Here is a 13,984-nt window from a genome sequence, read left to right on the forward strand (position 1 = left end):
ATTTTCAGATGGATGATTTCATGCAGGGAAGCTGATTACCAAATCTAAGACGAAGCGTAAACTTACGACAACTTTGACTCTCATCAGCATTGTCTCCACAGTCATCATCACCATCACAAACCCATTCAGATAAAATACATCTCCCTGATGGACATCTGAATTCATCATCAATACACTGTTGTGCTGAAACGAGAAATTACTGAAGTTCGTTAGTGAATGAATCTCGGCCAGTGGAATTTGCCTACCCATTGAGTCTGTGGCACACTCACCAAGGGTAGGGGTCGATTCTTTTGATGTTCAGCCTAAGGTAGGATTTGAACTTGGATCTACCGATCATGAGTCCGATGCGACCAACAACTATATGCTATCAGTGACCTGTCACATTATCACATATCACATGTGTGTGTGTGTGTGTGTTTCAGGGACTGAATATTAATATACATACCAGTACAGCCAACTTCATCTGATGCATCCAGACAGTCTTCTATGCCATCACAAATCCACGTTGTGTCTATACACTGCCCATTATTGCAACTGAACTCGTCATGCTGACAAGCTGAATTACAAAAGAGATTTTACCTTTAGTTAAAAAAGAATTGACAGGCACACTGAGGTGAAGTAAGTCCCCGTTGTTAGATTAACAAATTTACTGTGATCACACGTATGGGTTGGTAGAATTTTATTCTATTTTTTGTTTGTATTTTGGGTAGTTTTCCATGAGGTCCTAACTTTTTTCCTGTGCTGGTCACGCCAACGACTAAGTTCCTTGCTGTGACAATCAAAGTGGTCATACGTCACATGCAAATTCACGTTCCCGCAAATAGCGTTGTGAGTTTCGAAGTATATTTTTTCGACCTGTTGCCTGTTAGATTAATAAGCTTGATGCATTAATATTTCTCAACAGCTGATAGATTTAGTCAGTTGGATGTTAGGTTAATAAGGTTAGTGCATTAATATTAAGTGTTGTGATAAGACTTATATGCCAGTACTGTTTACAGTGGGTATCAAGACTGAAATGTTGTTTGTTTTGCTCTTGTGAATTGATGTTATCCATTTAATAGCTTGAGAGATCAGTGTGCTTAATAAACCTCCCAATAATTTCAACTTAATATATGGTATTGTCGCCTCTTGTGGATGAGCGACATGTGTGACAGTGTTTGTGCCCCATATAGTATATGGTGTTGATAGTGATTGCTGCTGTGGTATTCCCTATAGAGCTAGTTTTATCTGGTGTGAACAGCGCCCTCATCACTGGTATATGCCGCTTGCCAATCCTGATCATGCAGTATCAGGAGAAGACTCATAGTGGAGAAGTTAACTCAACCCAGTCTCACCCACAGTTCAATTAATTAATATCTCCCTGACCCTGGTCTGACCTTCACCTGAGCTGGCCTGACGAGACTGGGGCTACATACAGTTTGATTTTGCATGCAATTTTTCTTTTTCTTTCACTCTATGACTAACTGTACAATATGTAATGAAATGAATCCAAGAATATTAAGATTTTTTTTTTTATGGAAAAGCTTTTCAGAAATTTAATGGTACTTGGAGTATAGATGTAATAATCATAAGTGAAATTCGTAATTCTTAATCCAATATGGCCGCTGTTTATAGAAAACTAAATTTCAGTACAATTTATTATTTTCACAGTCATGTGGGACTGCATAACACAATAGATAAAGCATTGCACACACAACTATTTCACAGTATTAGACTACTGGTTATTCCAACATACAATGAACATGTAGGTCTTCCAAATTTTCAAGGTACATGTACTGACTTTAATAACAAGAAATATTTCAAATATCAAAAATAACTGAAATATCAAAAATAACTGAAATATCAAAAATAACTGAAATATCAAAAATAAATCCAAAATGTTTTTCCATAGTTTTTCAAGAATGTTGATTAAGACCTATAGCCAAAGAGCAATTAAGCCAAACAAAAAAAAGGAAAATAATAATATTAAACGGATTGAAGAGTGTTTCCTTGAACAGAGAAAAAAATGTTTAAAGAAATTACATGCAAGGCACTGCTCAAAGCATAATCTAAAGATGTCATTGTATCCCTTGCTATAATTTATTCATAAACCATGGTAACAGAAGCATCAATACGAATTACAGTGTCACATAACAATTTAATGAACGAAATCCATTGTGTCATGTATTTTATTTCATGTACTAATAAAGAAAATATAAATATCTTTATGATGAAATACAGTGTACAATTTTCTCGACTACTCAATTTTGGAATTTTGTTCTGAAATACTTAATTTTTCTTGTGAACATGCTACATCAACAAAATTAATGACACTGATGTACATGTATATGTGAGGCTATGAGTCAGAACATTTCAATTGTGAAATGATATTTCATTTTTCATGACTCATCTAATCATGTGTATCATATTACAACTACATGTATATATGTACACCAGGTTAAATGTAGGTCTCACACTACAATTAAATTATAAATAGATTTGTCAATTAAACAAAATAGAAAATGAAGAGCACTTCCTTCTTAAACGCAGCCTTTATAAAAACAAGCAGCCTCTCGGATGAGATAGCTCCGCTGTTAGCAATGCACATTTCAATTAAAGAACAGAAGATATCATTAGAAAATGAACAATATGTATATAAAAAGCAACGGGACAAATCTGAAAGAAGTCCACATGTAGTACCTATATATGTAATATCAAAGAAATTTGACTTGCGGTTTTTAACAAGAAGTCGAAAATATCACTTTTTACCAAAAATGACAAAAATATTCACCAAAATTAGAGAATTGAAGATATGATCATGAAATGAACAAATCTGAGAGAGGTCTACCCAAGGTACATATACACCAAGTATCAAAGCATTCAGGCTTGTTGTTTTCAAGAAGTCGAAAAAGTAAAACATTGACACGGACGACGACAGAGGACAATCACTCATATAATAAGCTCTGCTCGACAAAGTCGACAGCAGAGGTACATGTAAAGAAGAAATGAGCTTCTCAAAATTTTGCTGATAAAACTTCCTGACAAAAAAAAAATAGTTGAAATACTAAACAACGATAGTACAAAATGTATATCATATTGGTTCCTCAAACTGCTACATGTAAGTACATGTACATACATGTACATGATTGTTTTAAAATTCAAGAGAACAACTTGAAAAGAATACTAAAATTAAAGTAAATTTTGTTATTTATTTTGAGGTAGCTGCCCTTAAAATAAATAAAAAAATTTACTTTAATTTTTATATTCTATTTACTTTAAATAATGTTTTATACTCTTATACCGTAGAATACTTTATTTTCGCTTGGAATTTATTTTCGCTATTTTCGCTGAAGGGATGATTCCGTGAAAATAAAATCCAGTGAATATACTTTTTTTCTATATTTCACATTAAACTCATGACAAATCAGTGAAAATAAATTCCAAGCAAAACGCCCAAAAAGCCTTTTCAGCGAAAATTAATTCCAGCGAAAATAAAGTATTCCACAGTACTTTTTTTCATTGCTATGCCTTTATTGTATTTTATTATCAAAGTCCCATAGAGGATATGATAACAATAAAGATGATTATTATTACTGTAAAATCTCTATTAGAAGCCGCAGCTTCTAATAGAGCATCTACACATATGAGAAATGGTGAAATTTTGATTCTTAATTATTCAAAAATAATGGGTGCGACTTCTATTACGGATGCGGCTTCTAATACAGATTTAAGGGACATAGGCTACAATGATAATTTGAATATCAAGGCTATAGCACTCAAATATGTAGTAATTTTTTTTACAGAAATCGTTGTACTGAAATATAGTTCTTACATGTATTTACAAGGCTTGAACTTCACGAAGATATCAAAGTTTATTGCCCTGCTGCCCATTGAGTTTGCCCCAGTGCCTTTTGATATTCTCCGTTATTCTGATGTGTTAAGGCCATTTTATAAATTTAACCTTAAAAATGGATGCTCTCTCAACTCCAAATTTCAAGCCTGGTATATAGCATTAGCCTCAAATTCATCCCCAAAAAAGTTAAATACTGTAATTTCTTTATTAAGAGCACATTAACCAAACTTGCATTGTCGTGGAATTTCAAAAACCTTAATTTGGATGTTTAGGTTTCTCCAGATGTAGTCTCGCCCATGTACATTCCATGATGGAAATTTCCTTTACGTATATGAAACTCGTATCGCCTACATTTTATTTCAGCCAATTGAATTCAAGTATTTTAATCATATGACAATATGCGACGTATTTTACTTTTTTTCACTAAATCTTCAATCACAAAATCAAAGGGTTGGGTTAATGTGGTAGCATATTATACATAGTAAAAAAGTTTGAAATACGAGCATGTTATATCACTTAAGGAAATATTTAAACTATAAATTAATTTATTTTGAAAGTAAATAAAGAGGTTGGGTTTTTTAATTTTTTTAATTAACAAATGTCCAGGTATATAATTTGTATTTGTCTTGCATTCACCAAATGATATTTTATTCAATGACTGGCTACTAACAAGACAACAGATTACATGTTGTACCAAAGACGTTAAGCAAAAAGTGTTGGATCAGTGGTACACTCTGCTTCGAAAGATTTGTGGAATGATGTAAATGAAATGTAGGTTTACTATAATAGTTACATGGGTTGTGAATAACGTCACAGAAATACAGACGGTTAAGTTTTTCGATAACGATACAATCACAACCTGTATACCATTTATTTCCCAAATGACTGTAACAGGAACGCGGTAAAAACAGATATTGAACTGCACGCGAACAGAAGTTAAACAAACACTGATTGGTCAAATGCTGACCTTGCGCGAAGCTAGATTGACCCTAATTTACATAATTTATGCATTACACTATAGAATAGACTGGGTGTGACAGAAAGCAATTAATTTTCAGACACACCGCGTACAGGAGTTCTCAGGCATGAACGTTGTTTATGGTATTCGTAGTTGACGGTGGAGTGCCAAATAATCAAGTCCTCATTATTTTAGTGTAAATTCTTATGTGCTAGTTTTGAAAAATCTTTATAAATACAGAAATAAACCAAATTTGTCATGTACATGTAGATACTGAAAACTTTGCTTGCTCAAGCCTATTTTTTGAGTTATCGCACTCTTACTTCGACTGTACAAATAATGTACAAAATCAAAGTTATTTAAGGAGTTGGTTGTAAATGTATCAATAACTAGCATATATAGTATAGCAAGACTAAGGGTATATCATTTTTTATCGCTGGTAAGATTATTTCGCACGTAATCAAAGTAACTTTCAATATGCACACGCATCTAGAGACAGACGCATCATGAGTGGCCGCACAGCTGCAATTAGTAAAGTTTCTGGATTTCACAGCAAACATTCAATATTGAGCCCAGACTAGTGAATTATGTTTTTAATAATCTAGCATGGTGTGTACAAATGTACCTTGTTTTACAAACGACAGACATGTATAATAATGCAAAGTAGGTAGCATGGTACACGTAAACAATGATACAAGCATTGGACGAAAAATTGTAGGTCACATGATCTATATGGCGAACACCTATTGGTCAGCTCTGTCACACTCCTATTTATTATGAAGAGCGCGATGAAAGCGTTATTCAAACGTTTTATTAAAAGGCTTGCAGCTATGTCTTGTATGTGCTAGACAGACATACATGTATCCAAACAACTCAGACCAATACGAGTTCGAGACAAAACATGTTACCACAGCAATGCTCATACATTGTAGTACTTCTTTTTTCATTTCTAGAATGTTAGTAATAACTTATTTTAGCCAAGAAACATTCATTTATTTTTTCTAGTACATGTACTAACTACAAAAATACTACTTGATAGTCAAACCTGGAATGCCTGGTACTCTAAAATTGTTTTTAATCTAATGAGACATTTTTTGTAAATTCCATGAGTCAGAAAAAAAATTGCAATAGTAGTGAAAATGGAAGTATTTATTTGTTTACAAAGAGATTGAGTTACAGAGAGTGAAATTCAGTGATGTTGAATGATAAGAAAATTTTGCGAAAGTCACCATTTTTCCTGACTTGCGATATTCACAGAAATGTCAAATGTCAAAGCAGTTGAGTAAAATGCAATTCAAAAAGACTGACAAGATATACATGTAAATATGAGATAATTACAATGACAATTTTCTTTAACTCGTACAATTACATGTCTGGAGCAGCATATGTAACCATGGTAATGATACAATAGTACTACAAGTATAGTTACATGTGCATGTATGTTGTCATAGCAATTCTATAACTGAGCTAATTTGGCCAATTTAGTTGACTTTGCAAAAAAAAATGCGCCTTTTAATAATTAATCAATAAAATCCCACATGATAAATTCTGATTGGAAACACAGACTACAAAACTGAATTCCAAAGTGACTTTTTTTCTGCTAAACACGTCGTGAAAAATTATTATACACGACATTAAGAACAGCAACTTTACCCAGGGGTAATACATGTACTTGTACAGGTCAGTTACATGATACATACAACACCCTGTGAATATCATTTAGTACGTTACAATAATGCATTAAAACTCAATGCAACAGAAATGTTGGTGATTTGTGAGTGTTCGCATGTATAAAACCACGACTACAGAAATTTTTGTAATTTGTGAGTGTACGCATTACAAACATACTACTACATGTACAGGCTTTATATTTGTGTCGTATGTACAAAACAGTCACTACAGAACTTTTTGTAATTTGTGAGTGTACGCATTACAAACATACTACCGGTACTACATGTACAGGCTTTATATTTGTTTCATACATGTATGTACAAAACAGTCACTACAGAAATGTTTGTAGTTTGTGAGTGTTTGCATGTACAAAACTACCACTACACCCCGCCTCCAAATTTACAGCATTTTACAAGTCATTTATCCGATTATAAAATCTGACAAAGGTCCACATGTAGTACCTATATATATATAATATCAAAGCAATCGGACTTGCTGTTTTTAACAAGAAGTCGAAAGTGTAACTTTTTAACAAAAATGACAAAATTATTCATTAAAATTAGAGAATTAAAGATATCACAAAATGAACAAATCTACAAGAGGTCTGCCCTAGGTACTTATACACCAAGTATCAAAGCAATAAGAATTGTAGTTTTCAAGAAGAAGTTGAAAAAGTAAAACATTGACACGAACGACAGACGCTGGGTGACGCTGGATATGATGGATATGATAAGTTCTGCTCGACAAAGTCGACAGCAGAGCTAAAAAAGTTATTATTCAGTAAATATTTCACCAAATAACAATACTGTATTTGTTCCAATAATATTATATGCGTTATGTACATGACAGAGGTATATCTAATAAGGTCAAACTAATTAATATTTAAATGAACCAGTATACAATAAACGTACTGTTTGGTTTGCATGTATATTGAAGACAATCTTCTAATTGAGCAATTTATGGTAAGCCAATTACATTTCAAGACATTTTTAGAAGTCAAGCCTTGAATGAGTTCTGATTACTGAAATTCAAGTGTAACCATGGTTATAAAGTTAAATTTGTTGATAAGTTGAAATAAAAGAATTGCAGGAGAAACCTATTTTCCAACTCAAAATTTTTATTTATGATTTATAAACAATAGTGCGTGGGATTCGTGATTTTCTACTTACTGCGAGATCTCGTGTTACACATGAAAGGTGCGAGCCTTAACTTAATTTTTTAGGTCAATGTTGAAATGCTGACATTTCATATATAGGAGTACGAGAAACTTCATCAAGATTACATCATCAAAAGTATATACTGTAAAATACTGTAGAATACTTTATTAGTCCCCGTTCGGACGCAGTCCGAAAACGGGGACTTATGTTTTGCCCTGTGTGCGTCCGTCCGTGCGTCCGTGATCACCTGTATCTCGAACATGCATGGACCGATGGAGTTCAAACTTCACTCATACATCACACATTATATGGACATATGCACATGCATTTTTTTCATGATCCGATTAACGATAGCCGAATAGCGGCCATTTTAAGGCCGAAAATGCATCAAAATCGCACATTTTCACCATTCCGGACCCGGATCTCAGTTATGCATGGACGGATTTTGTTCAAATTTGGTACATACATTAAACATAATAGGACCTTGATGCACGTCATTTTTTTTTTTGGAACGGGTTCGAAATGGCTGACTGGTGGCCATTTTGTTTTAAAGAATTCAGTTCTGGATCCGTATCTGAGACATGCTTGGATTGATCGAGTTCAAACTTCACACACACAAGGTACATCATGTCACAAATATGTATGTGCATTTGTTTCATGATCTCATTAACGATAGCCAAATGGCGGCCGCTTTAAGGCCGAAAATGCATTGAAATCGCACATTTTCACCATTCCAGACCCGGATCTCAGTTATGCATGGACGGATTTTGTTCAAATTTGGTACATACATTAAGCATAATAGGACCTTGATGCACGTCATTTTTTTTTTGAATCGGGTTCGAAATGGCCGACTGGCGGCCATTTTGTTTTAAAGAATTCAGTTCTGGATCCGTATCTGAGACATGCTTGGATTGATCGAGTTCAAACTTCACACACACAAGGTACATCATGTCACAAATATGTATGTGCATTTGTTTCATGATCTCATTAACGATAGCCAAATGGCGGCCGCTTTAAGGCCGAAAATGCATTGAAATCGCACATTTTCACCATTCCGGACCCGGATCTCAGTTATGCATGGACGGATTTCATTCAAATTTGGTACATACATTAAACATAATAGGACCTTGATGCACGTCATTTTTTTTTTCGGATCAAGTTCGAAATAGCCGACTGGCGGCCATTTTGTTTTAAAGAATTCAGTTCTGGATCCGTATCCGAGACATGTCTGGATTGATCAAGTTCAAACTTCACACACACAAGGTACATCATGTCACAAATATGTATGTGTATTTGTTTCATGATCTCATTAACGATAGCCAAATGGCGGCCGCTTTAAGGCCGAAAATGCATTGAAATCGCACATTTTCACAATACCGGACCCGGATCTCAGTTATGCATGGACGGATTTCATACAAATTTGGTACATACATTAAACATAATAGGACCTTGATGCACGTCATTTTTTTTTTCGGATCAAGTTCGAAATAGCCGACTGGCGGCCATTTTGTTTTAAAGAATTCAGTTCTGGTTCCGTATCCGAGACATGCTTGGATTGATCGAGTTCAAACTTCACACACACAAGGTACATCATGTCACAAATATGTATGTGCATTTGTTTCATGATCTCATTAACGATAGCCAAATGGCGGCCGCTTTAAGGCCGAAAATGCATTGAAATCGCACATTTTCACCATTCCGGACCCGTATCTCAGTTATGCATGGATGGATTTTGTTCAAATTTGGTACATACATTAAACATAATAGGACCTTGATGTACGTCTTTTTTTTTTTCGGATCAAGTTCGAAATGGCCGACTGGCGGCCATTTTGTTAAATAATTCAGTTCTGGATCCGTATCCAAGACATGTCTGGATTGATCAAGTTCAAACTTCACACACACATGGTACATCATGTCACAAATAGAGATGTGCATTTGTTTCATGATCTGCTTAACAATAGCGAAATGATGGCCATTTTAAGGCCGAAAATGCATCAAAATCACGTATTTTCACAATTCCAGAACCGGATCTCGGCCATGCATGGATGGATTTTGTTCAGATTTAGCACAATGTGTTGTACATATGCAGGTGCATTTCGGTCATGATCTGCTTTGAATGTATATGTCACTCAAATATGAACGGAACGGGGACGTGTCATTGACAATGACTTGTTTTCAGTTGGAATTAATTTTCACTATTTTCGCTGAAGAGATGATTCACAGTGAAAATAAAATCCAGCAAATATACCTTAATATTTTACATTCAACTTGTCAAAAATCACTGGAAAAATTCCATACAAAACACCAAAAAGTCTTTTCAGCGAAAATTAATTCCAGCTAAAATAAAGTATTTGACAGTAGCGCATTAATAAGCATGGAAATACCCCAAAATAGTTTCGCATTTGCAGAATCGCACCAAACCCTTGTTCTATTTCTACATATGATTTCACGCATACCATAAGATCTTACAGCGAACGCAATGTTTTTTTATAATGCTAAACACCACACCTACATGTACATGTAATAGATTGAAATTCCTATGCACTCAAATTCTTATCATTACTTGAAGTAGATGTACACTGACACCATAGCTATACACAGCTACATGTATAAACACAATTCTATCTACATGTAACATGTGTTTTGAATTTATCTAATTAGGATATGTACATTGTATGCATTAGCCTGATCAAAATAAGAAGACTCAAACCCATTGAAATAGGATCTGAGGCGTAGATATGCTATATAATGCTGACCAGATGGTTTGGCAAACAGCTTTGTACAAAGCAGGATTTAATGACATAACAAATAAGTTATAAACAAATTTGGCGTTTTGATAAAAAAACAAGCCATGCATGGCACAGTCCCCGTTAGTTATCAGATTTAAGATATATAATTTTGTTTATAGTAATATAACTGGAATATAATCATGTAAGGAATATGATTTTTGTAACATTAATTAAAATGATTGACATTTGTATCTGATCGTCAAGTAAGTACTTGTCCATATTGAGAGAAATTGCTCTGAAACAGCATTCAAAATCAGCCATATTGAATACATGTATATATATAACATGATGTATAACGAATATATAAAATTTAAATATAATAAGTCAAAGCATTTAAGAGATATGGCTCTAGAAGCCCAATCATTAAAAAACAAAATGGCCGCCAGTCAGCCATTTTGAATCCAATCTGAAAAATAAAATGATGAGCATCAGAAACGATTTGATGATTTTTTAGCACAAAAATGACCACCATTCGGCCATTTTGAATAGGATAGTCAAACCAATATATCTGTCTATCTATGACATGATGCATAATGAATATTTAAAATCTGAACATAATCAGTGAAAGCAAGTCAGAGATATAGCACGACAACCGCATTCATTAATACAAAATGGCCGCCAGTCGGCCATTTTGAATCTTATCTGAAAAACAAAATCATTTGCATCAAGGTCCCATAATGTCTAATGTATATACCACGTTTGAACAAAATCCATCTGTAAACAACCGAGAAATGGTTGATTTTTTGAATTTTTTAGCACAAAAATGGCTGATATTCGGCCATCTTGAATCAGATCGTAAAACAAAATGATGTGCATCAAGGTCCAATAAGGTCCACTTTGACGCTATGACCTTTGTTTATCCTGTTTTAATGTTTGATTTCAAGCATAATCCAAGATATTGCAGTGATCTACTGGGGGTATTAAGTACTGTCACAACCAAGTAATAGACCCACATGCCCAATTCAAGCACCAGAAAGTGCTAAACCTTTCTTCAAGTACAGTTACAGGAAGTATTCTGTACGTCCCAAATATCAGAGAACAAAAAATAAATGAACTACTAAATAATGGCTTTGTGAAAAAACTCAACTTTCAAAATGAGATTGTATTATAAAAATTATTGATAACTGATAGAAGAGGGTGGTTATTTTACCATGCCCAGTATTAGTAGGATACATACCTATTTGTAGTTGAACTTCAAATAGGGGTTATTGACCTCTACAGTGAAAGTGTGTCACTGACAAAAAATGGTGGCCAATAAGCCACTGTACCCTGAGTAAATATGCCAATTCCCCTTTTTTTTATCATCAGTATCAATTTCATTATTCTATTCACTTATTTCTACATCTAACAAATGTTTCATTTCAGTAACAAAAATTCCCAAATTTAAAAATGATCATATAAAATATAATAGAATAAAAAATTTTACGACTGATTCAACAACATGGACAAACATATTCCCCTTTATATACCTTTTTTGTAAGGCCAAGTATGCTGATTAATTACAATCATACATGTACATGTATGTATCAGAAACTGACGTCTACCATAATTTTATTTTTAAATGTTACACTGCTAAAAATGTATCATTCTCTTTGGTTTATATGCAAGGAAATGCTCACGATTGGAAAACATTCCGGTTCTCCTGGAAAACAGACAAAGTTTGTTAACCTCTTCAGGTCAGAGATCACAATTGGAAGAGTTAATAGAAAAGGGAGGCAATTTGGACATGTACCAAATTGAGTATGCAATGTTAGATTGTTCACACAAGTTTTAAATTGTTGCCCGATTTAAAAACAAGCAGGCTGTCGGCTGAGATAGCTCCGCTGTTAGCAATGCACATTTCAATTATAGAACTGAAGCTATATATCATTAAAAAATGAACAATATGTATAGTATCAAAGCAATCGGGCTTGCTGTTTTCAACAAGAAGTCGCACTAGCACTATTAAATTAGAAATAAATTAGAAATGTAAATTAGAAATGTGCAGTACAACTAACCAAAATTTAATATTCACTTGCATCATAAATAGTAGTACTGCACTTGCAAAATACTTAAAAAATACAATTTATAAAACCTAATTGTAATACGTATTTTATATATACCCTTTGATTTGTTTGTAATTTTGAAACTTTTGTTGTTTTTGTTTATTTGTGTTTGTTTTTTCGGATCTGTATCCTTACCATACAGCACCCACTGATGGTGCAGTTGTGTAATAAAGTTATTATTACAGAAAATACATGGCTCGCCAGAAGTAATTAATTCCTGGTATTGCATCAGGCGACAAGAATTTTAATCCCAGGGAAACTGGTGTGAGGCAAACAGCTGACTTAAATAATTGAGGAAAAGTAAACAAGTGACTTATTTAAAACAGATACATTTGTACTTCTGCCGACTTCATTTTCCTTTTCACTTTAACTGCAAAATTATAACCTAGAGTGTTTGACATTTTAAAGGGTGGTTACAGTCATCGCGCAGTGGGTGTTCAAATTTCGCGTAAACACAATATATTTTACGCATGTACATGTACGTGTATACGAGTCCCATCAGAGGTACATTACTGTACTCGACCGCGTTAGCGCCCAGGGGCCTCAACTCAGAAAATCACGATTTTTTAGGGGTGGGCGCTTACCCGAGCACCCCCCTCGAAAAAGAGTGCAAATGAAAAATTTGATTCATCAAGTGACAGATTACGTCTTTGAGGGAAAATCAAATTACGAAATTAGTTGAGTCGTCATTGATTTTCACAATGAAGAAACAGAAAGATCACAAAAAATATGCACATTTTATTACAATATTAATTTCGTACCACAAGAATTTATGAAATTAAAAACATTTGAGTCTGTTGGAACACAGTCAAAGTCAAAATTGTCATATTATCTCCACTGATGAAGGTGTTGGATCGTACGCAAACTCTCGATGAAAATCGCTTTCCACCATGATGCATTTGCAGATTTTACCTGCAGCAGCGTCCTTTGACCTAATGGGTCAAGTTGGTTATTAACCAATCAGAATGCTGTGTTTTACTGACGCAATTCTTCGGAAATTCTCGAAGACTTTCCGGTAACGCAATGCGGAAGTGAATTATCGATGTTGAAGTACGATCTGTTGGAATTGATTTCAGCAAATAAACGACATGGTTTTTCCAAAAAACTAGTAACTAGCCATTTTTGAGAGGTAAACTGAATATGGCATGAAATATTTCCCGCATTTACTTGTATTAACAGGGTATTGTCGAAGCATACTTTACGCACGGTTACCGTGTTCTACGCATTCACAACATGTTCACAGCGGTCGATATCCACGCTGTATCATATAAAAAACGATTACCAAGATTCGTTACGCAAGACCAAGTTTTAAATTAGTTGCATTTTGAAGGGGTGGGCGCTTTGCCGAATGTGACCCCAAATATAAAAATTGCGCAAAAGTGGGGGGGTGGGCGCTTGCCCGGGCATGGGCGCTAACACGGTCGCGTACGGTACTTGGGGTTTGCAACTCGCATTGTACTGTATGGTGCCATCATGTCAAGATCCCATTGAAGTCTCATCTAGTAGATAGCGAGACTGAGGCTACGACCTTC

General features: G+C 34.4%; 1 protein-coding gene across 1 annotated transcript in view; it reads right to left on the reverse strand.

The window, feature by feature from the left end:
• LOC102802448 (low-density lipoprotein receptor-related protein 2-like) overlaps positions 1–13,984 on the reverse strand; it is a 196,092-nt gene that overhangs the window by 168,067 nt on the left and 14,041 nt on the right. Inside the window, exons 2-3 of the mRNA XM_085495716.1 lie at positions 446–556; positions 67–183 (exon numbers count right to left, since the gene is read on the reverse strand). Coding sequence (XP_085351842.1) covers positions 67–183; positions 446–556 — 228 coding nt within the window. The remainder of the gene's footprint in view (positions 1–66; positions 184–445; positions 557–13,984) is intronic.

Source organism: Saccoglossus kowalevskii, chromosome 22 (assembly GCF_978046115.1).
Source record: "Saccoglossus kowalevskii chromosome 22, keSacKowa6.1, whole genome shotgun sequence".
Taxonomy (NCBI): Eukaryota; Metazoa; Hemichordata; class Enteropneusta; family Harrimaniidae; genus Saccoglossus; species Saccoglossus kowalevskii.